Source organism: Procambarus clarkii, chromosome 1 (genome assembly GCF_040958095.1).
Source record: "Procambarus clarkii isolate CNS0578487 chromosome 1, FALCON_Pclarkii_2.0, whole genome shotgun sequence".
Classification (NCBI taxonomy): Eukaryota; Metazoa; Arthropoda; class Malacostraca; order Decapoda; family Cambaridae; genus Procambarus; species Procambarus clarkii.
In genome coordinates, this window is record NC_091150.1 from 37,198,612 (window position 1) to 37,223,928 (window position 25,317).

The 25,317-nt window shown below is 42.5% G+C and overlaps 1 protein-coding gene across 3 annotated transcripts in view; it reads right to left on the minus strand.

The window, feature by feature from the left end:
- Positions 1-4,750: 4,750 nt before the first annotated feature.
- The window catches only part of LOC123769241 (exonuclease 3'-5' domain-containing protein 2), a 28,775-nt gene continuing 8,208 nt past the window's right edge, over positions 4,751-25,317 (minus strand). For 2 of the 3 annotated variants that reach the window (XM_045760416.2, XM_045760335.2), the window contains exons 3-7: positions 23,463-23,622; positions 19,899-19,985; positions 18,122-18,328; positions 12,830-13,025; positions 4,751-7,718 (exon numbers count right to left, since the gene is read on the minus strand). In XM_045760416.2, the coding sequence (XP_045616372.1) occupies positions 6,355-7,718; positions 12,830-13,025; positions 18,122-18,328; positions 19,899-19,985; positions 23,463-23,622 (2,014 nt within the window). In that variant the 3' untranslated portion in view covers positions 4,751-6,354. The remainder of the gene's footprint in view (positions 7,719-12,829; positions 13,026-18,121; positions 18,329-19,898; positions 19,986-23,462; positions 23,623-25,317) is intronic. The other variant, XM_069334867.1, reaches the window with a different exon arrangement.

Consider the following 25,317-nt stretch of genomic DNA (forward strand, 5'->3'; position numbering starts at 1 on the left):
TCCGGGTTCGATCCCCGGTGATAACAAACAAAATAGACAGTTTCTTTTTCACCCCTGATGCCCCTGTTATCTAGCAGTAAATAGATACCTGGGAGTTAGACAGCTGTTATGGGCTGCTTCCTGGGGTGTGTGTGTGTGTGAGGGGAGAAAAAAAATGAGTTAGTAGTTAGTAACAGTTGATTGACAGTAGAGAGGCGGGCTGAAAGAGCAGAGCTCAACCCTCAGAAGTACAACTAGGTGAATACACATTATAGTATGTGTGTATTTTGTATATGTATACACACAAAATAGTAACTTCCTTACCAGGAAGTGATGTGGTGGAGGGTGACTCCATACACAGTTTCAAATCAAGAAGCTCGGGAACCTGTACACCAGAGGTTTGATGGTTGAGAGGCGGGACCAAAGAGCCGAAGCTCAACCCCCGCAAGCAAAGGTAGCCGATCATGCACACACGCACCCCTCCTCCTTTTGCTACATTTTCTAACTTCAGAATTGCTTTTAAATACATGGATGGCAAAATACTAGAGAAATTGTTCACAAGCTTTGTTAGACCAAAGCTGGAATATGCAGTGGTTGTATGGTGCCCATATCTTAAGAAGCACATCAACAAACTGGAAAAGGTGCAAAGACATAGAACTAAATGGCTCCCAGAACTGAAGGACAAGAACTACGAGGAGAGGTTAGAGGCATTAAATATGCCAAAACTAGATGATAGAAGAAAAAGAGGCCTATTGATATGATCACTACATACAAAATAGTAACAGGAATCGATAAAATTTATAGGGAAGAATTTCTAAGACCTGGAACTTCAAGAGCAAGAGGTCATAGATTTAAACTAACTAAACAAAGCTGCCAAAGAAATATAAGAAAATTCACTTTTGAAAACAGAGTGCTAAATGGTTGAAACAAAATAGGTGGAGCGGTGGTGGAGGCCAAAACTGTCAGTAATTTTAAAGCATTATATGACAGTGCTGGGAAGATGGGACACCACGAGCGTAGCTCTCATCCTGCAATTACAGTTAGGTAATTACTATTACTTAGGTAATTACATACACACACAAAACAGATGGAAACTGGAGACGTAAATGAGTCATAGAAAGAATGAGACAGAGACATCGGGGAAGAACTTTTTCAGTGTTAGAGCTGCTAATAAATGGAATAGGTTAGATGCAGAAGTCGTTGAAGCTAATTCGATTCAAAATTTTAAATGTAAATTTGATAAAAGCATGGGAAATGAGTCATTGAATTAATCTAAGAACGTTCAGAAGGTGAGGCTAGGAGCCTAGCTCGACCCTGCAAGCACATCTAGGCAAGTACAATTATCCAATTCTAACTTAAATATCTGTTCCAGACAAAGCCAATCCCAAGATAATGAATTGTTGCACATCAAATCTTCCCAGTCTATTTAGCCATTTTTTACAATGTACATGAAATACAAAAGATATAAGGTGTATCTTAAGGCATATTTATAGTTATTTGTTGCTAACAGTCCTATTTGCCTCTATGTGCAGATTTTTGGGTTTGTTTTGTTCTTACATAGTTATTTCCATGCACCAATCCTCATTTCTGAGTGATACAGTTTTATTCCACATAATTTGTACATTAAAGCTATACAAGAATATGTAATTACAAATGAGAACCCCCATAATATGCACAGCATTTGGGGAATGGTTCTTTCACTTATAACTACAGCAAATCTACAGTTTTAAGCGTGTACATTTGACATAACTGGCATATTTCATAATTAATAAATGAAGGCACAATGGTATAGAGGCCTAGCTCACTTCCCTGCAACCTGTAGGTCCAAGCATAAGCAGTTAGTGAGAGTGTATTTCATTACTGTAATACATCTCTCTCTCTGGTTAGGTAAATACTGTATAATAAAATAAACAGACAAATTACAACACAACAGATGCAATCCTTACTAACATCAACCTTACAAGCTGTGACCAGCACCTTAATACAACATAATTTTTTTTTTTAATTTTTTGTGAATGCAGTTTAACTGCAAATAGATCATTGTACAATTACAATATCTTGCAAAGCATTAAAATTAAGAATTAAAATCTAAATTACTGTACTAGCAGGAATCAAACATACAGTATGAACCTTGAAAAAAAACTGCAGTAACTGTTTTTAATATGATTTATATATACAAAAATAAAGAAGATATCTTTTTCCTGAAGATTTCTTACATGCTAAAATAAGTATTACATAGCGATATAAGAGTGAAACATTTTCTTCTACCTTCTGTCTTACACACTTGTGTTTTGTTTCAGAATCTTATCATATTTTGTGGAAAATAGATAATAACACCAATAGCAAAATTAACCAACATTTAATTCAATGAATTTTCATTTGTTGTCACAATTAGATTTATGATATTTAGAACCACAGAAAAGGATTTAATATGTTGATAGATGGCATTAGGTCATAATATTACTGGAGTTAATGGAACAAACTACCAATAAAAGATTATAGAACAAGCTAATAAAGTGAGAATAACAAGTTAATAAATGTATCAGTTTCTTTTCAGTAAAGCGCTCTTCCTTCTGGGAGCCTCACTTCTATGAAACATAAGCCTCACAGTGTCTTTCCTAGACATTGTCGTTACCCTTAAGTACTGAAGCACCAATTTATATAATTGCTAAAGAATTCTACAACCCCAGCTAGGCTAATAAACAAGTAAGGCAGTCACCACTTACAAGAAAAGTAATAACTCGATACACTAGGTAACGGAGAGGCTGGCTATGTATGCCACATAATAGTCGTGTGGCTTCGTTCCTTCATAAGAGCACTACAGTGTGGAAAGTAAAGATTTATTCTTTCTCTGGTTGCATGTAAAACAGCACCACTTGGTAGTCTGCTGCATATTCTTACATTCCACTATGTCCTTTCACTAACGTCTGGTTTCCTATTCTCCTCTCTTCCCTGTACACTTACTTGCATCTGTCTCTTTTTCTACTAGTATGTATATGCTTGTTGAGGTAATACACAATCTTTCATACATTTTCATTTTGTACTGTGAGCAAATGAGTTAATTCCTTTATAGGATGGACAAATAAGCACACACAATCCTTCATCAAGTGTTGCAAATGTCCCCAGTGTTTTTACAACAAATAAAGGCAGCTGAAATGTTCAATATAAGGAAGAATCTACATGACAGCTTCCTTAATTCAGTGAAATTTCCAGGGGAACAAGTTAAGGAGACCAGTTCATAAAAGTAATATATACAGTTAGAAAAGAAATTAATACAGATGTATCATGTCTCCCATGTCAGCTTATCTCACGATACAAACATCATTATAAAACACTGCTAAATATACAAATTCTTTCCCTCTCATCCCTCCCCCCCCCTCACAATTCTTTCCTTTGAGTATCTCTTCCTGGCTTTGCCTTTCTCTCAATCTCTCTATCCTCCCCCCCCCCCACTCACTATTTTTTTAACCAAGGCTAACATAGTGCTCAATGGGAATAGTAATGATGTTCAAAAATTAATTCTGCAAGCTAAATAGAATTGGAATAGTGAGGCAGGAGATTTGTAAATTTTTGAGGGTACTGTACACTTGAATTTCGTACATGCTGCATAAATCTTTGGACAGTATTGAAGATACTCTACAATGTTTTTCTATTCAGGGCACCACTGGCAACAGGAAGAAGCAGTCAATTGGAAACAGTGGAGGTGTGCTGTTAGACAGGGGTGTCCGACTCTGAGGCTGGTGAGGGATGTATCTAAGAATCTGGAGCTGTGTCGGACCCAAACCACCTCATTGTCTCCTCCATTGTTTCCTATGTTTCTGCTACTCATGCTCTTCCATTATTAACACTTCTAATACTCTTAAGTAGTGAAATACAGTACACTAAGTTCTTTAGTTATAAGCAATTTATATTTGTGTTCAACTTGTTACATTCAATTTCTATTTACCTATCATGCACCCAACACCCATTTAATTAGTGTCAGTGTAGGATGTCCATAGTAATATGGTGTTGTGACATTCCAGAAAAATGTGCCAAAGCTAGTAGGAAAAATATGAAACCCAGTTACACATTTTTAAAAATACTTCAAGGATTTGTAGCATTACCTAATAAAGTTTTCTTAAATCTAATGTTTATAAGTGTACTTTTGGTTATAAGTTATAAGCCTCCCTTCCCATCCCACTCAGTCATATTTACATTTATTATTGAACTGAAACTCCCTGTTATTTAGTTACAATTGTTCACAACTACAGTGGCGCCTCGATTAACGAATTTAATCCGCTCCGGCACCGAGCTCGTCATGTGGAAAACTCGTCTTGCAAAACAACAACAAAACTGTCGTCGTCGGTGTCTGAGAACCATTGGGAATGTTCGCTAATCAAGCGAAAGCTTGTCAGTAAAGACAAATTTTCTGTGACTGGCTTGCTCATTACTCGAAATGCTCATAACTGGAGCCGCTCGTCACTCGAGGTTCCACTGTACATTTTCTGGTAACATCTCTGTTCTTGGTTTCCAACAAGCAATTATCAGACCTTAGATAAAGTTCCTTAGTTACAAAACTGCCACTGTGCACAGCACTGTGCAAAGATGTCACATGTTTCACCAGCTCTATAAACACTGAGATGGCAACCATACCGCAGCTACTGCTCAAGGTCACAACAGTCCTCTAGTCAGCTGAACACCACATGCTGCAGTATTTACATTTAACATCACTTCTTACATATTCCACAAGTGTTGGTATGAAACTTGCATAAAAATGTTTTTTATACTCAGATTTTAAAATATATTGTTTTATTGCATTTGTTACAATTTGACTTGCAAAATCATTTTGTAGGTTTCAATATATTGTTCAATGTATGTAGCATTTTTTTGTTACGATGTCAGCGATGTCACAACTACCGGGTTTTCTTCCTATTGGGGGAGTGTTGTACATGCTGCTATGGCAGTAGGTCCACTCACAGGATGAGTGGCGCTGCTCAATAAACTCCCCTCTCGGGGCAAAATTTAAATTTAAAACCTGCTTTTACACATTTTAAGGACAGAATATTTTATTACCCAAACCCTGCTTTATATCTGGCATAAATATTTAGACTCTGAACCTAAACCCTACATTATATCTGGCATAAACATTTAGACTATGAAGCTATGTAGAAATTTGCATTTGTATTAAAAATAAAGAAAAAATATAATAAAGAATTTATTACTGTGGTTTTAAAATATGACCTACCTTTCTTAACCATGCATTATATGATTTTGGTGATGGTGACATGATGATGGTGTCTAGTGATGGCAATAAGAATTTAGGTCAAGATTTTTAGTGATCCTGGGTTTCAATTTTACAATGCACCCTTCCTTTCACTTTTTTTTTTGTAAAGATAAAAATACAGTATTAAAAATGCACTTTTTCAAAGTGATTTTTTTGTCAAAATGTGCACAGAAGCAAATCCTATCATTTGTAATAATAAACACTAGTAAAAAAAATAGCAAAGTACATAGGCAAATGCTATCGATAAATACCTTTACCTGAAAACAGTAGAAGGGCACCGGAGTGAACCCTTCACTGATAATAGTTGAACAGTACAGTATTGACAAATTTAAAGTACAGTAAAGTACAAAATGAAAAGGTATTCTCAAGGTAAGGTAAGGTAATTAAAGGTTTTCTCAAGACACAGCATTTGACAAAAACAGTAAAAATAAGACAAAATTATGAAGTATTCCCATACAGGGAATACCTAATAAAGATCACAATAGAATCACACGGGAGAAACACAAAAACAGCACATGAAAAACAGAAGGATAAATCAATCTAGGATAATGCAATAAGGTACCTCTTACCAGCTTCAATAGCTGTGCTATGAACTTACTTAACAAGCTAATCAAATGCTAGACTATTTCAATTTAAAAATTTATAAAATGCTATAGTATTGTATTACAAAACTGTACTGTATATGTAAACATATACAAATTTCAACATTAAACAGTTCTCTCACACAATTTAGGCATTTTTTATTTAATAAGAATTAGATTTAAAGTTTAGTAAAACATACTTAATATAACAAATGGGAATACCTATACAATTATTTATTCCCAAAATTAAATAAAAATACTTGTTTTTAGTAATATTATAGATGGCAGTATACTTTAAATATAATAACTTAGGTATAAGATATACTCTGTAAAAGATTAATTGTATCGGTATTTCCCAAAAGAATCTGGATCAAGAATGTTTAATAGGAAACAATAACATGTTTCTTCACCAAACATAACCTCAAGTTAACGCGTACGTAACTACACATTGAAGCAATGCATAGTGTAATGACAGGAAAAGGACTTGTGTAATCTGCAGAGATTAACAATAAACATTTTGCTTGCTAGAGCTCAAACCTTTTCCTCAGAAACATCTTCAATAACTACATCAGCATCAGAATCTTCAGACGTATCAGCATCCTTTTTTTCATTATGTATTTCTCCGTTATGCAGTTTAGAGTACGATACTTCCATTATTTCTGATTTTGCACGACCTAAAATACAAGGGGCATGAATATCACCAGCAGTCATTTTACCTTTCTCATTAGAAACAACTATTCTAGAACTTTCATTATGACTGCTTGCTACTGCTGCTTCCTCTGTCATACTGTAATTTTTTGAGGTGGCATAATGAGCATTCGTCAAAGGATTCCCAAATGTTATGTCCCCATTAGTAGGAGATTGGAAAGGTTGCACAGTGTGTTCTGGAGGAGCACTCTTACTAGCTGATGCATGGTCCAAGGGCATGGTTTCTTGACTTGACCGAGGAGTATAAGGAATGTCAATGGTTCCTTCTGAACCTACAAGGGCCATTTTATAGATAAGACGATTGGGATGATCAAGTGGTAAGCGTCCCATTTTAAGGCCCATCTTATAGACATTATGCTTTACTGACCAACACTCTGGCATAAACTGTGGCTTCATATTGTCGAGAAAGTGTTGTCGCCATCTTTGCTCAAGCTTCACAAGCCCAATTTTCTCATACACGTCATATATTTTTTGTCCATGAGCTTGAAAACCATCATTTAGGACATTCACATCTATGTTGGCTGCATCTTGAAGATGCTCTGACAAAATCACATCAACTTTATAGAAATCTTTTACAAGTTTTTCCATTTCCGAGACCTTTTTTGCTGGAATGTTATCACGATTCTTTAACAAAGCTCGAGCTGCATTTCTTACAAATTTATGAGAATTATCAACAGCCACTTTGAAATTTTGTTCTATTCCAATAGGGGCATTAAATTCCTTAGCCAATTCAGATCTAAAAATATTGTCCTGCATGTTACTTTGTCTATGGCAAGAAAAACAAAGTAACAGCACATCATGATTCTGATGATGCTTCAATATAGCTGGAAAATGTTTACGATATTCATGAGGCACCACATTCTTCCTGATATAGGATTCATCCTTACCACAAACGACACAGATATTCTTCCGCTTTTGAAGGTAAAACATGCCATCATCCTTCTCAGTTTGGGGACGGCCTGCAGGTTCAAATTTCAAGCGTACAACAAGTGGCTCCTCACTGACTAAATCCCCAAGACCTTTTTCCACATACCACTGAGCTTTGTTGGGGTCAATTGTACACAATGGTTCATCATCTGGAGCTCTAAGCTGACAATTGTAATACAAGGGACCCTTCCTCACTGGGTGTCCTCGCGTGGATACCTTCTGCTTCAGGGGAAGACATGGCTGACTGTTCTGAAATGTACCTATAACATAAATAAACACATAAGAAATAAATTTGGTCTAAATTTAAAATTCATTTTGACAAATGAGTCAACACAATGTACATGAAAGACACAGTGCAGTGGTAGAGATGCAGATGTTCGTAGCAACACGCAGAAATTTGGAATGGTGTGTGAAAGAGTGAAGAAAACCAGTGATGTTTTCATAATGAATAGTACAGGAATACCAATGCTATGATGACATTTTTTTTATTCTCAAATGCTTCCAAGAATTATTTCCATTAACAGTGCAACAAATGAACATAGATTCAGTTATTCAATTTAAAACACCATCAACAAATGAACTTATAGATTTGTAGTCTATAGTCACCAATATAGATAGATACTCATGCAGTACAAATGTTGTGTTTGCAGGGGTTGAGCTTTGCTCTTTCGGCCCACCTCTCAACTGTCAATCAACTGTTTACTAACTACTGTACTTATTTTTTTTCCCACACCACACACACACACACACACACCCCAGGAAGCAGCCCGTGGCAGCTGACTAACTCCCAGGTACCTATTTACTGCTAGGCAACAGGGGCATTCAGGGTGATAGAAACTTTGCCCATTTGTTTCTGCCTGGTGAGGGAATCGTACCCGCGCCACAGAATTACGAGTCCTGCGCGCTATCCACCAGGCTACCAGGTCTCCGTGTGTGTGTGTGTAATTACCTAAGTGTAGTTACAGGATGAGAGCTACGCTCGTGTGTGCGTGCGTGCGTGTGTGTGTGTGTGTGTGTGTGTGTGTGTAATTACCTAAGTGTAATTACCTAAGTGTAGTTACAGGATGAGAGCTACGCTCGTGGTGTCCCGTCTTCCCAGCACTCTTTGTCATATAACGCTTTGAAACTACTGACGGTCTTGGCCTCCACCACCTTCTCACTTAACTTGTTCCAGCCGTCTACCACTCTATTTGCGAAGGTGAATTTTCTTATATTTCTTCGGCATCTGTGTTTAGCTAGTTTAAATCTATGACCTCTTGTTCTTGAAGTGCCAGGTCTCAGGAAATCTTCCCTGTCGATTTTATCAATTCCTGTTACTATTTTGTATGTAGTGATCATATCACCTCTTTTTCTTCTGTCTTCTAGTTTTGGCATGTTTAATGCTTCCAACCTCTCCTCGTAGCTCTTACCCTTCAGTTCTGGGAGCCACTTAGTAGCATGTCTTTGCACCTTTTCCAGTTTGTTGATGTGCGTCTTAAGATATGGGCACCACACAACCACTGCATATTCTAGCTTTGGCCTAACAAAAGTCATGAACAATTTCTTTAGTATATCGCCATCCATGTAATTAAATGCAATTCTGAAGTTAGAAAGCATAGCATAGGCTCCTTGCACAATATTCTTTATGTGGTCCTCAGGTGATAGTTTTCTATCTAGAACTACCCCTAGATCTCTTTCTTTATCAGAATTCTTTAAAGATTTCTCACATAATATATAGGTTGTGTGGGGTCTATGTTCTCCTATTCCACATTCCATAACATGACATTTATTAACATTAAATTCCATTTGCCAAGTGGTGCTCCATCTACTTATTTTGTCCAGGTCTTTTTGAAGGGCATGACAATCATCTAAATTTCTTATCCTTCCTATTATCTTAGCATCATCAGCAAACATGTTCATATAATTCTGTATACCAACTGGTAGAATCATTTATGTACACAATAAACATCACTGGTGCAAGAACTGAACCCTGTGGTACTCCACTTGTGACATTTCTCCATTCCGATACATTGCCTCTGATTACTGCCCTCATTTTTCTATCAGTCAGAAAATTTTTCATCCATGATAGAAGCTTACCTGTCACCCCTCCAATATTTTCCAGTTTCCAGAACAACCTCTTATGTGGAACTCTGTCGAAAGCCTTTTTTAGGTCCAGATAGATGCAGTCAACCCAACCATCTCTTTCCTGTAATATCTCTGTGGCTCGATCATAGAAACTGAGTAATTTCGATACACAGGATCTTCCAGATCGAAAACCATACTGTCTGTCTGATATTGTATCATTTCTCTCCAGGTGTTCTACCCATTTAGTTTTGATTAGTTTTTCCAATACTTTCACTATTACACTTGTCAATGATACAGGTCTATAATTGAGGGGGTCTTCCCTGCTGCCACTTTTGTAGATTGAAACTATGTTAGCCTGTTTCCACACGTCTGCTACGATTCCTGTACACAGGGATGCCTGAAAGATCAGGTGAAGTGGAATGCTGAGCTCAGATGCACATTCTCTCAGAACCCATGGTGAAACTCCATCTGGGCCAGCTGCTTTGTTCTTACCGAGCTCCTTTAGCATATTTTCCACAAAATAAATTTCTGTCTTGCCCGGGAGTAGAACCCGGGATTCCCGATAGTGAGGCGTAATTAGTGATTAATTAGTGATTAGTAATTAGATAGTGAGGTGTGTAATTACCTAAGTGTAGTTACAGGATGAGAGCTACGCTCGTGTGTGCGCGCGTGTGTGTGTGTGTGTGTGTGTGTGTGTGTGTGTGTGTGTGTGTGTGTGTGTGTGTGTGTGTGTGTGGGGGGGGGTGTCATTGTTTCAACTGGAGGGGATGGAAGGGAGTCTCTGCAGTCCATGGCTCTTTAAGGCAGGTCGCTTCAGGTAGCTCATTTGCTAAGTTCTTGGGTTTTAGCTCTCTGCTCCGTTCACATTCGGGGAGTCTCCAACGTCCTGGTGGACAGCCTGTCGGGCTTCATTCCCCTTTCCATGGAGTGGATGGTCGACTCCGCCTCCTTTCTTTGGCTTTGTCGGATGTACGGGTGCCCATGGGTGGACCTCTTCGCCTCGGCATGGTCTTGGCATCTCCCATTATACGTGGCACCACTGTGAGGCCATCGTGTTAAACACTTCTGGCAGGACTGGTCGAAGTGGGGGGTTCCTGTACTTTTATTCCCTGATCCACCTATTGCCTTGGGTTCTGGCCCGGCTTGAATCCTATCGGGGGAGGGGTGCTTCTCTTGGTTCTATGGTGGCCAGCCCAGCCTTGGTTTCAGGTGCTGCTTGCTCGGTGTCCGAACCCGGTAGTCTTTCCGCGGATCGCCTCTTCAGCAGGTCAGACCAGAGAGGTACCTTGCTGGTTTGGCTTACTCTTCCGCCCTTCATCTCCGGTTTTTCTGATGCGGATGTATCGCCACTTGTATGGTGATCAGGTGGCGTCTTTGATGGTGTCCTACCTGCAGTCTTTGTCTCGGCAACAGTATGTAGTCTCCTGGCATCTTTCTGCCATTTCCTTTCCCTTTGGAGGGTGTTGTCTGTGTCTGTGCTGGTTGTTTTGTCCTTTCTTTCTTGGCTCTTTCTGGTCCGGCATTTTATGCCAAATACTGTCACTTCTTCTCGTGCAGTGCTGCCTGAACCCCTCCAGCTAGTGTCCGGAGTGGATGTCACTTCTACTCCGTTCCACAAGCTCTCCCGTGCCTTTTTTAACCTGTGGCCTGCTCATGCACAGTTTGAGCCATCTTGGTCTTTGGACAGGGTGCTCTCTTTTCTTTCCTCCCCTCTGTTTGTTGTGGCCCTTTCGGTTCGGGATTGTTTTCTGAAAGCCTTGTTTTTGTTGGCTTTTGCCTCTGGGGGTTGAGTTGCAGAGTTTCATGCTTATCTTCGGCGCAAGGGTTTCTGCTCTTTTGGCCCTGGTGGGCATTTTTATCGTTTACAGCCTCATTCTTTTCTGGTGAAGAATGAGCTGGCTGGCTTCCGGAGGAGTCCGTTTGTTGTGGATGCTTGGTTGGTTAGGCCAGGGGTGCATCATGTCTTATGTCCGGTGGTGGTTTTATGTCACTGCCTGTGGGCTACTGCTTCAGTGTCTGAACGTGCTATGGGTGGATCCAGTTTCCCTGGTTCCCTGTTCCATGGCTAGCGTTTCTCAGGTTGTCCATAGTGTAATGAAGTCTAGCCAGCCTGCGGTCTACCTTCGTGCCCATGATGTGCGTCAGTATGCTGCTCTGGCCTCTGTTTTGGTAATATGCATTGGGTTGACATTGGGTTGTATGTATGTATCTCCAAAATCCAATATGTGTATTGGGTTTTGGAGATCGAACAGGGTCCTGGCCACCAGGTATCTTGTGAACGTGTCAGGCCCTCTCCAGTATTGTGTTGCTTTAGGATGTCTGACACAGCCTAGTGTCTCATCATCATCTTGAGACCTGCTGTGCTACCGCCTGCCCTGACAAGTCCATCTTTTACTTACCTGTGGGTTGTTAGCTTCAGGAAGCCGACAGGGCTCCCCACAGAAAACCTGTGTTGAATGTAATGAAATGCCATTTTCTGGGCGAGCCCCAGAGGTTTCCCGACACCCTCCCTCCCTCCGGTCAGCAGTTTTCATCATTCTATGAACTGGAGTGGTGAGCAGGTTGCTCGCCTGAGGAGGGGGTGCTAATGAGCTGGCGCACTAGTTGGATGACGATTTTGCTTGTTTGTTTGTTTTTCTTCTTTTGGGGGAGTTCTTTGGTTTTGTTCGGATGTAGGATGCAATTTTTATCAGTTAGGGTTTTGTATCGTTTCACCTATCTTTCTGGGTGCCCTCCCCAGTCGATGGCAGACACGACATACTTTAAATGTTGTGCTCATATGGCCACTGCTCCCTGCACCTCTGAGGGAACCAGGTTCTGGCTCATGGTCTCTGGTAGGCATAGAACTCCTGTGACTGATGACACCACTAACAGGCACAAGTCAGTTTGGATAGCACAGAAAAACAATAAGAAAGGTATATAAATGTGGTAATAAAAATGCAAAAGACAAATTTATGGCAACTCGCAGGTCTTAAATTGCCCACGTGACCAGCTTCCAGTCTCCAGCATGAGTGCCCAGCCATCAGTGATATCACACTGGCTGTAGTGAAGTGCTAAAGTTATAAAGTAAATGTATTTTCGAAGGTTTCACATTATGTCTGATCAGGGAAGGCATTTTAACAAGATGAAACAAATATTTTAGGGGAATTATTTTTTTACACATACACCACAGTAGTGTCACATTAAACTAATGTGCAGTACATGAGGTTCAGTACCGTAGTGATAAATAAACTTGAATTTTTTGGACATACAGTACATACTGCACGTGTACAGAAACTGTAATCTCAAACTGTGATATATACCATACCTGTATCTTGTTGCTTGTTTGAGAACCTGACATCAATTAACCCTTGACAGGTGTGGTGTACAGCTGTGGACAAGTGCTGATGCCATGCTGTTGGTGGCAAAAAAGGGACAAGTGGGGAGGATGACACCCACAGTCTCTCCATCAACACCATCAAAATATGAACACCCACCAGAGCATCCTCAGCAGCATATCTCTCCTGTAAACAAAGGGGATTTGAGATAAAGTGTTAAACGTTAAACACAATGATCTTTTAAATTATAATATTTATAGGAAAACATTTATTTAGCATTTAAAATAAGTTTGCTTAAAGGAAACCAGTGCTGAATGTAATGGAATTACATTCCATTACATTACATTACACTACATTACACTCCAGGCTACTGGCCCAGCTATTAGCCACTCTGAAGCTGATAAACCACAAACTGACACACCTGGTTGGGGGGGGGGGGGGGGGAATCCGGGAGCCACCAAGGCTCTACCAGAAATAGGCATTTCATTACATTCAATGCTGGTTTTTTTTGAAGAAACAGAGGAGCCTCTTGGTAGCTCCCTGAAGCTAGCAGCAAAGAAGATGGAAAATAAGGGACTTACCAGAGAGGAAGAGAGAGTGGCAACTATAATCACGCAGACAAGACACTAGGCCAGGACACTCAACCCAGATCAATATAAGCCCAAAAGGGACCAAGGACATTAACTAGATATCAAGATGCCAGAACCTTGTTAGACCTTCAAAAACCCAGAGCCCGAATGCCAGACCATAACATATTAGTGAACACAGCAGCCAAAACTATGAACTTGCGTCCACCAAAGCATAGCGTATGACAACAACGTGAGCAAACCACCACCGTGAGACTACAAATGATGTGATCATTTGATTGGATAAACCAAGCATCAATTACCCAAAGGATTTCTTGGAAGATACCACCCACCAAGGCCGAAAGCACTGAATCCATGCCTCTGGAGCAAAGCATGAGCTCCCCAACCTAATAACTGGAGGCAAGGGACAACAAAAAACAGCACTTTAATTAAGAAAGATATCCCGGACCGAAGCAGCAAACATGAACCGAAGGGAGGAAAGAAGCATTAACACCCTATCTGAAAGGAAAGAGGCATTAACACTCTCTGAAGGGCCTGCCACACTGGTACAAACTTGTGTACCATACTGTGTTATCGACAAAGCACGCCTGACCACCAACAATGGGAGACTTGGCATGCGCTGGTCACAAAACTACAACCCAAACCCAAGGCAACCATGAAGACATCGAGCAACAGATGAGGATGATGTCACAGAACCAAACCTTGAAAAGTCCAAAGAGGAAGCCAGTGAAGCAAGAAGTGACGAAGGGCAGATAGGGCCCGAACCTGATGGTCCCTTCAGGAGTGAAAACAGGCAGAACCAGTGGAACCAGTACAGCACCTGGAACCAAACTCTGCTCAAGGAATGTACCATGCATGCAAAGTTCAGATTCCCGCACAACCACTCAATCAACCGAGTCACTTAGGGCCGGTCCAACACTAGATGGTTATCTTATCTTGAGATGATTTCGGAGCTTTAGTGTCCCTGCGGCCCGGTCCTCGACCAGGCCTCCACCCCCAGGAAGCAGCCCGTGACAGCTGACTAACTCCCAGGTACCTATTTACTGCTAGGTAACAGGGGCATTCAGGGTGAAAGAAACTTTGCCCATTTGCTTCTGCCTCGTGCGGGAATCGAACCCGCGCCACAGAATTACGAATCCTGCGCGCTATCCACCAGGCTACGAGGCCCCCTCACCAGGCTACGAGGCCCCCTCACCAGGCTACGAGGCCCCCTCGTACACCACCATGGTGACACCACTGCTGGCAGAGAAGAGCTGCAGGAAGCACAGAAAAAACAAGTGGTGAATGAAATAAAATACCATTTTCTGGGTGAGCTCTGGAGGCTCCTTGGAGCTATTGGACTAATATGCAATTCATTAAACCAGGGCATTAGTCAAAGGAATTCAGCCTACAGGGACCACAAGCCAGAACCTGGCCCTCTCAGAGAAGTAAAGGGACCAATAGCCTATGGAGACACCCTTGTACTTGAGGGCATTCCATGTCTGCCATCAACCGGAGTTAGCACCCAGAACAGTAGGTACTGTATAACAAAACAGACCCCACATGATAAGAAAATTGCAATCCAAAACCGAACAAAAAGGCAGAACTCTCTTAATTCCCAAGGATACAAATAAACGTCATACCACACCGACCCGCTGGCCTTCTGCGCAGCCCCCGCCACCCAACAAAGGGGGGAGGCCCAGCTACCCAACCTCAGTTCGGAGGCTAAGCATAAAAAACAATGTGAAAACCGCCGTTCAGAGGAAGAGTGCCAGGGAGCCTCCAGGGCTCACCCAGAAACTGGCGTTTCATTACATTCAACGCTGGTTTTCTATGGGGAGCTCCTACGTCTCCCTGGAGCTACATAACCAAAGATAAGGTAAAGAGGGACATACCCGGGAGGCGGCCACCACACACTCCTCAACTCAAAGGCAAGACAACTGGCTGCAACCTGCAACCCAAAGTCACACACGAACGCCTAGGACCAGGAATGTCGCCCAAAGAAAGGACGGCCAGAACCCTGTTCGACCTCCAAAATCCCCACACCCGAATATCAGCCCAAACGGCAGCCAAAGACAGTGCCGAAGATGGGAGCCAAAACAGCAAACTTCCGAACGTCATGGGCACAACGATAGACCGCAAGCTGGCTAGACTTAATAACTCTGCGGACGACCTAGGAGACCCAAGCCCTGGAACAGGGAACGGGGTAAACCCAATTAACCCAAAGCGCATCCCAGCCAACAGTAGCCGAGGCGCGCAGGTAACGGCGAAGAGCTGTAACCGAACACAACACATGATGCACCCCCGGCCTGACCAACCAAGCATCAATGACCCAAGGAACCCCTCCGGAAAGAAGCTGTTGCGCTCGTCACCAGAAAAGAAGAAGGCTACAACCGAACCAGGACGCTTCCGCCTCTCTTCTAACTACCAGGACTGAAAGAGCAGAAACCCCTGCGCATGAAGCTCACCAAACCGACCCCCAGAGGCCAATGCCAACAGAAAGAGCCTTGGAAAAGCAATCTTGAACCGAGGGAGCCACCAGGAACCGAGGAGAAGAAGAAGAGAGATATGAGAGCACCCTGTCCACGAACCTGGATGGCTCAGGTGGCACATGAGCATGTTGGAGCTGAAACAAAGCACGAGAAAGCTTATGGAATGGGGTAGAAGTGACATCCACCCCGAACGCAAGCTGGAGCGGCTCTGCCAGCGCCATACAATACAAGGCGACAGTATATGGCATCAAATGACAGTCCTGAAAAAGCCAAGAAAGAAAGGACAACACAACCCAACAAGAAATAAAAGACAACCAACAAAGAGAGAAAATAGCGAAAAGAACACCAGGAAACTTCATACTGTCACAAAGACGAAGCTCTCAGGTGGGACACCATCAACAAAGCCACCTGATCATCATACAAATGATGACAAAACCATGTCAAAAAGACCAGACATGAAGAACGGAGTAGAAGACTGAACCAGCTGGGTACAACCAATCCGATCCGCTGGAAGAGGTGAAGCCACAGAAAACGTCCCAGGTTCGGTCACTGAGCAAACAGCACCTGAAACCAACGTCGAGTAGGCCATCAAGGGGCCACGAGGACTACTCTCCCGGGATAAGATTTCAACAGAGCCAGAACCTGAAGCAACAGCTGGACTGGGGGGATGAGGTACAGCTAACCAAACCTCAATCAGTCCTGCCGAAAGATGACCACCACGAACGCTCCGGAGTCCGGGAAGGGCGCTACATATACCGGGAGACACCGAAACCATGCCGGTACGAAGAGGTCCACCTCCGGGAGCCTATACGTCCGGCAGTGTTAACTAAAGGAGTCTGTGTCGACTGTCCATTCCATGAATAGGGAAACGAACTGAGGCAGGCCGTCTGCCAGGACGTTGAACACTCCCCGGATATGAACTGCACGGAAAGCCAAACCTCGAGAAACCAGTAGGCGAGTCACTCTAAGCGACCAGCCCCAAAGAGGCAAGGACTGAAGGGAAGCCCCACGGTTCAGCAAAGAACCACTAGAGAACAGTCCGAATGGAGCCTGATCATCGAACCGTGAGCGACCCAAACCCTCTGAAGCGACAGCCAAAACCGCTGTGAACTCCCGCATCGTGCTGTGAGCCTGACAGAAGAGCGGACCCCACCGTTCCTGGTCGGCCTGGTGAGCACTGGTCACAAAGCCCCAGCCGAGAGACGACACGTCCGTGAACACACCGAGCAAGGGATCGGGTAGGCGCCAAGGCACTGGACCCCCAAAAAAAAAAACGAAGAGGAAGCCGGCGATTCAGCAACCAAAGCAAGGCCCCCGGAGACCGAACCCAGCGATCGCAAGAGAGGCAGAAGGGTCATCCCCAAAGGAACCCGAATGGACGCCAAAGCGAGACCCAACCCGGCGGGGTAACCAGCACAGCGCAGGTCAGACTCCCTCACAACTGCACTAGCAACCTCCGAGTGACCCGACCCGAGACCCCCCCCCCAGAAACAGCCGATGGCAGGATAGCAGCTGAAGTAATGCCTCAGGAGGGAGAGACATGGAAGCGGTCCGAGAGTCCCAAACAAAACCCAGTCAGGTCAGAACCTGGGACAGAACCAGATGGAACTTCCTCCAGTTCACCAAGAACCTGAACCCGGTGAACTGGGAAAGAACCACCCCTCTGACAAGCAGACAAGCAGACTGGCTGTGGGCCCACTCCAACCAGTCATCGAGGTGGGCCAACAGCCGAACACCTAGCAGACGTAGAAGGATCAGCTTACTGGATCAGCTCAGTCAATTAAGGTAGCATCTGGGATGCTCCTGGATGCAGGTTCGAATCCTCGTCACGGCCCTTGTGGATTTGTTCATTTGATGCATCACGTTATTGTGATTTCTGTGAGTAATTCTCCATATGCAATTTCTCAGCAGTATCCTTGCTATCACTCAATTTCCACACACTCATTTCTTCCAGAAAATATATAGTAATGGTTCACTGTGTACAAATTATTATCATGCACACACTGACATTTTACTTTTATCTACACTTCATTCATACAACATAGAAGCCTTATTTCACTAGCTTTTGCTCAGCACATGAAGTTGATTATTCTGAGAAAATTAATAAAGAAAACAATAATGCAGATTTCAGTGAACTTATGTATGCATGAACTTTTAATTTACTGATGAATGCTATTAGCTAGTAATAACATATCTTCCAGACGACAAAGCATTAATGTCATACCTGTCTTCTGGTAAGAGTTTCTGCCTCCCAGTCACTAGCCCTGACACGCCAGTCCTTATCCAGGGTACGTCCAAGGTACTTTTGTGCTAGAGCATTCAGACCCATGCCACCTTTGGACTTTGCTCCCTCTGTTGACTTATTTGCACAAGTTGGTTCAGTTTCCTGGCACTGGAGCACGAGGTAACGCAAGTCAACACATCCCCGTACCTGTTTGGAATACAAATTGTATGCATATACTATGTTTGGAAATAAGCACTTTACTTTGGCTTTCAACACTTGGAAAATCACTAATAATGCCATAACCAAGAAACTTAAATTGACCTTTAATTGCAATTGATTTTAATAAAATTAAACAACAGTGCTATTCATTGATTTATGGAAGGCCATAACACTATTTAAGTTATTAACGTCTGCTAAAGCTACAGAATTACAGCATTAGAAATTACCTCTTATAACTACTGTATATCTGATCTTACCACAGCAATACATGACACTTCCTCCCACACTCCTAATAAACATTGGTGTTAAATAAAGCAGAATTTATTTGGCCCTCTTCTATTTATCATAAAGATACATAACCAACCCAACACCTCAAACTGACATTATTACTTGCTGACAACACTACCCTTGTCGTGTCAACTACTTACCCAAATATCCTAAAAAAACACAGTAAACAACATACTAAATTATGTTCTCACAAGGATGAAAGGTCAACAAACAACAAACTCGAACAAGATACAGAAAAGACCTATTACATATTATAGTACAGTACTGCAATTGAAAAATTAGCAAAGATGATGGGCCATAGAGTTAACACTATCTAAATTATCAACAAGAAAAAATATAATTATCTAGGCATACAACTTAAAAATATAACTTCGACCCACAACCAAAACACACAAAAAAAATATAAAACTATACTTTCACAGATCCAGTATTGTGTGTTATACCCTACAGTTCTTACATTTACACTCTTCATTCACCAATTCATATCTATCTATCTATATAAAATAGAATGCCTATCTGGCTATTCAAATTAGGAGGCCAGATGTTTGAACCTTGCCTTACCTAACTTTCTAAGATGTGTGGAGGGGAGAGGGAGGGTGAATGTCATAGACCAGTTGGGATCAGCCCCAGTGCCCAAGGTCAAGGTAGGTGCCACCCTTTAATAAATATCGACAACTATAGTGACCACCCTTTTAGAAACATAGGCATCAATAGCAACCCCAGCAATTTTTAAATCTGAAATCACTGGTGTGTATTCATAGAGTTTTAACAGTTTTCAGTTCTTCGTAATATTATATTTTCTGAGAGAGAGGGAAGGAGAGAGAAGGGGAAGAGAGAAGATGAGGGGGGGAGGGAGGAAAGATATAGAAGGGTGGGAGAGGGGGAGGAGAGTCGAGGAGAGAGGGGGGGGGGGTAAAGGTCAGAAAGGGTGGAAACTGAAGGAGAATGAAGAGGATGGGGAGGAAAGGGAAGGAGAAAAATAGAACTTTGGGTGTTGAAGAAATGCTCCTTTCTGACCAGGCCACTCCAATGCTCTGCCCCCCAGAATGCAATTGCACCCGATGCAGCAAACATCTTAACCGATGTTCATCTTAGATTTTAGTTTACTCTAGATTTTAGATTAGTTTACCCGGCAGATTTTACCTTAGGGGACAACTAGACTAGTTTTGCATAGAAAAGTGTTGTTCATATTCACCCAGTCTTGTATTTTGTTTTACAAATAAACAATAAGAATTATTATTATAATTATAATAAGTTTATTAAGGGTTACCTTTAGACCATAATCAATAAACAGGAAGTTGCTATCCTCAAGAGGTCCCACGCCTACTTTAAGTATCGTCTCATCTTCCAAAAATTCCTGTAAATTAATCCAAAAGATCATAAAACATTCGTATAAAGGATTATCAAGCAGCTTCTGTATTTGAATGCTAGTCAGCTATTCACAATCTGCTAAGTTTATGAGGTACATACCCCAATAGTAAAAATTTAAATATCAACACGAGTGGTGAAAAGAGGGACCACATACAACTTCACGTTAAAGCCAATGATAAATTTCTAACGCTAAGAAGCATGTTTTTACCTGTAAATTTTGATAGAAGGAATAGGATTGATGTGCATGGTTGCAAAATTGTGGTACTGTACAGAGAGCCTTCAGTATTTACAACTATTCCTGTAATCTGCTATTACAGGAATAAATATTTTATCCAAAACTTCACTAAACATGAGCTGGGTACGTTACTTGGAAGTTGGCATCAATGTATATTATGTACATAGTTAAAAATAAGTTTTAATGTTTTTTGTAATTTATGGACTCTGTGTATTACATTTTTGAATCATGGCACCTTTCAATCTTTCTGCAATGTCTGCTGCATCCAAAGATATCCCATGAAGAAATTAAATTTAATATTTTTTGTACTGTACTCTCAGCTAGATTATATTTGTGAATTCACATGTACTTATTTGTTTTCCAGCAATGCATCCCTAACAGAAACTGAAAACTCATTGTATGATGTGTGCTGCTCACTGAGCAACCAAGGAAAAAACCAGCATTGAATGTAATGAAACAACATTTTCTGGGTGAGCCCCGGAGGCTCCCTTGAGCTATCAGAATGATACGCTATATTAATCTGGAGCATCAGTCAATGGAGTTCTGCCATGGAATCAATGGGATGATGAGCGAGAACCTGGCCCCCCTCAAAGAGGCACAGGGAGCAATGGCCTATGGAAACCCCAATGAGTTTGGCAGCGTTCCATGTCTGCCATCGACCGGGGTTAGACACCCAGATAGGGAGGCTTAACAAAACAAACCCCACCTGGTAAGAAATTGCAACCAAAGACCGAACAGACAGAACTCCCCCAAAAACATAAGGAAACAAGCAAACAAACAAATGTCATTCATCGCCGTCGCGCCACTTGTCTGCGCAGCCCTTCCCTCCCTGGAAGGGGTAGGGGGAGCCTCATGACCCCCTGCACCAGCTACTCACACCTCAGTTCGGTGGCTGAGCATCAAAACGAAACCGCTGATCATTGCCAGGAAGCCTCACCCAGAAAATGGCGTTTAATTAAATTCAACGCTGGTTTCCTGTGGGGAGCCCCTCCAGCTCCCTGGAGCTACATAACCAAAGACAAGTACAAGAGGAATTTACCCAGGAGACAGCCGCAACGTCCACATCAACTCGAAGTCGAGACAACTGGATGCAACCTGCAACCCAAAGCCACACATGAACGACTGGGACTGGGAACATTTACCAAATAACGGGTGACCCAAGACCCTGTTCGATCTCCAAAACCCCCGTGCTCGAATGTCAGCCCGAGACATGTTGCCAAACATGGCAGCCAAAGCAGAACACTACACTCGTACTCATGACATTTATCAAACAGCTGGCTGGATGGACCTAATACCACCCTGCGGACAACCTGAGAGACCCAAACCCTGGAACAGGGAATGAAGGAAATCGGGTTAACCCAAAGCGCGTCCACAGCCAAAGAGGCGCAAGTTCAAAGGTAAAGGCGGAAAGCCACAACACGTTTGCACCCCCGACTTGACTAACCAAGCATCAATGACCCAAGGATCCCTCAGGAAGCTTGCCATCTCATTCTTCGCCAGAAAAGAAGGAGACGGCTGTCAGCGAACAAACCGACCACCAGGATCGCAAGAGTAGAAACCCCTGTGCCAGAGAGGAGCATGAAGCTCACCAGCCCAACCCCCAGAGTCCAGTGCCAACAGAAACAGAGCCTTGGAAAAACAATCTTGAACCGAAAGGGCCACCACAAACTAAGGAGAATAGAGAAAAGAGAGCACCCGGTCCAAGGACCAGGACGGCTCAGGCGGCACATAAGCAGGCCAAAGGTGAAACAAAGTATGAGAAAGCTTATGAAACAAGGCGGAAGTGAAATCCACCCCGAATGCAAGCTAGAGCGGCTTCGCCAGCGCCGCACAATAAGAGGTGACAATAGTATTGGGCACGAGATGAAAGAGCCAAGAAAGAAAGGACAAAACCTGAACGGAAATAGAAGACAACCTACGAAGAGAGAAGAAATGGCAAAAAGAACACCAGGAAATTTCATACTGTTACTGAGACGAAGCTCGCATGTAGGACACCTGATCACCATATAAAATGAAAAGAAAAGCCCTGCAAAAGTACAACGCAAACAGAAGGAACAGGAACACGGCCGCCGCATAGGAAAGCATGCTACGCAGCATCCTGCGCCCCAACCAGCAACACCACCACTTCCTACCCAAGGCCAAACAAAGGCCACGAAACCCTAGCTGGCCCCAAGGGAGGGGCAAATGTCGAGCAGCAAAAACCCTTATGGAAGTAGTCCTGAAGGCTCTAGGGAAAGAAACCGTAAAACCCAAGGGTAGTACTTACAGGGCGCTTAGGGAAAGCAGCCCTAAGCGCAAGCAGCCCCAGCACAATGATGTTACTCATGGCAAACCACACCAAAAAGAGCAGAAAACACAACAAAGGCATAAATTCCGCCAAGAAATTGAAGCCAGAGTTGACGACCGCCCCAGAGCACATCAGCCTATGAACTGAGGTGCGAGTAGCCGGCGTGGGGGGTCCAGGGCTACCACCTCTCCCTCCCGGGGAGGGGAGGGCTGTGCGGACAAGTGGTGCGGCAGCGGTGAATGACATCTGCTTGTTTCATTATACTTTTGAGGGAGTTCTGTCTCTGTTCGGTCTTCGGTTGCAATTTATTACCAGGTAGGGTTTGTTTTGTTATGCCTACCTTTCTGGGTGCCTAACCCCAGTCGATGGCAGACATGGAATGCTCCCAAACACATTGGGGTTTCCATAGATCATTGCTCCCTGTGCCTCTCTGATGGGGCCAGGTTCTGGCTCGTGGCCCCCGGTAGGCAGAACTCCATTGACTGATGCCCCCCAGACTAATAAAGCGTATATCAGTCCGATAGCTCCAGGGAGCCAAAGAGGCTCCACACAGAAATACCAAAATAAATATTAATGATAAGATCTCTGACGTGGTTATCTTGAGATGATTAATAAGGGTCAGGGGAGAACACATGCTAATATGGCAAAGAACCTGAAAAATTATTGAGCACAAGTTTATCTCAGGGATACATAGAATTACATATTAAAAGTTTACATGACATAAATTGGAACATAAAATATATTTAATGGCAAGTAAATGTAGAATGGATGAAAATACAGTAACTCAGACTAAGTTGCTATGAAGTGTTATTCTCTTAATTTACTTAAAATAAGAGAATCACAATTCCATTCACACATTAGCCACCACATTTTGAAACAAAATAAAAAACATCACTGAAAACTAAAAGTTGCCGAGATGACAATTTCCCACATTTCCTTACTTTAAGACTACGGGGAAGGTTTGATTTTATGTGTGTGAGTCGCAGCAAGACACACAGCCCAGAACAGGAAGCCAGCTGGATCAGTGCCACGGGGCGACGACAGCCTCTCATCTGCACCCATTCACAGTCAAAACCCACAGCTCCATCTTGCCGAGCTTCTCTGTTACACATAAAAAAACCAGCGTTGAATGTAATGAAACGCCATTTTCAGAGTGAGTCCTGGAAGCTCCATGGAGCTATTAGGCAAATATGCGATACATTAGACCAGGGCTTTAGTCAATGGCGTTCTGCCTACAGGGGACCACGAGCCAGAACCTGACGCCCTTCAGAGAGGCACAGGGAGCAATGACCCTGGAAAACTCCCCCTGTTCTTGGGGGTTTACCTTATCTGCCATCGACCGGGGTTAGGCACCCAGAAAGGTAGGCGTAACAAAACCGACTACACAAGGAAAGAAAAATGCAAACAAAAGGCAAACAGAGAGGGAGAACTCCCTCAACTGTTGGAGCAACAGCTGAACCGGGGAAACATAAGAATAAAGGTACAGTATGTAACTGCAGAAGGCCTATTGGCTCATACAAGGCAGCTCCTTCTTATAACCACCCAATTCCACTTGTGTAGATCTTTCCTAAATTTAAACTTATCCAATTTATACCCATTGTATTGTGTTCTGTCCTGTGTTGATACTTTTAATACTCTATTAATATCCCCTTTGTTATGTCCATTCATCCACTTGTACACCTCTATCATGTCACCCCTAATTCTTCGCCTTTCCAGCAAATGTAATTGAGCCTTTGTCAATCTTTCTTCATATGACAGGTTTCTAATTTGCGGGATTAACTTTGTTATCCTACGCTGGACGCGTTCTAGTGAATTAATATCCATATCCATAGTACAGCAACCAAAACTGAACTGCATAATATAAATGGGGCCTAACCAGAGCAAGATATAGCTGAAGAACACCACCAGATATCTTATTAGTAACCCCCTTCGATTAATAAATCTCAGTGTCCAATTTGCCCTATTACGAACATTTATGCATTGATTTTTGGTTTTAAATTCTTACTAATCATAACTCCCAGATCCCTTTCCCAATCCGATTTCGCAATCTCAACATCTAGCTCGTATCTTGTAACTATATCATCATTACCTAATCTCAAAACCTTACATTTGTCAGCATAAAACTGCATCTGCCAGTCGTTTGACCATTTCAAATCGGTTTGAAATGGTCAAAACGATCACTTCAAAACAATCTATTTAGATCGTTTTGAAGTGATAGTCTTTTTTCATGTTTATTTCCCTCCCGATTTTTGTATCAGTAAATTTACAAATACTGCTACTCAAACCTGAATCTAAATCATTTATATATACTGTATTATGAATGACAGAGGTCCCAGGACAGAACCTTGAAGCACTCCACTTACAACATTTTCCCACTCTGACTTAACCCCATTTATACTAACTCTGTTTCCTTTGAGATATTTTTTGAGATATATACAAGAGTTGTTACATTCTTGTACAGCCACTAGTACGCGTAGCGTTTCGGGCAAGTCCTTAATCCTATGGTCCCTGGAATACGATCCCCTGCCGCGAAGAATCGTTTTTTCATCCAAGTACACATTTTACTGTTGCGTTAAACAGAGGCTACAGTTAAGGAATTGCGCCCAGTAAATCCTCCCCGGCCAGGATACGAACCCATGACATAGCGCTCGTGGAACGCCAGGCGAGTGTCATGGTTGGTATAGCCATGCCCTAATCCAACTTAATATAGTAACCCCAATACCGTGAGCCTCTAACTTTTTAATCAGTCTTTTAAGTGGCACTGTGTCAAAAGCTTTGCTAAAGTCAAGGTACACA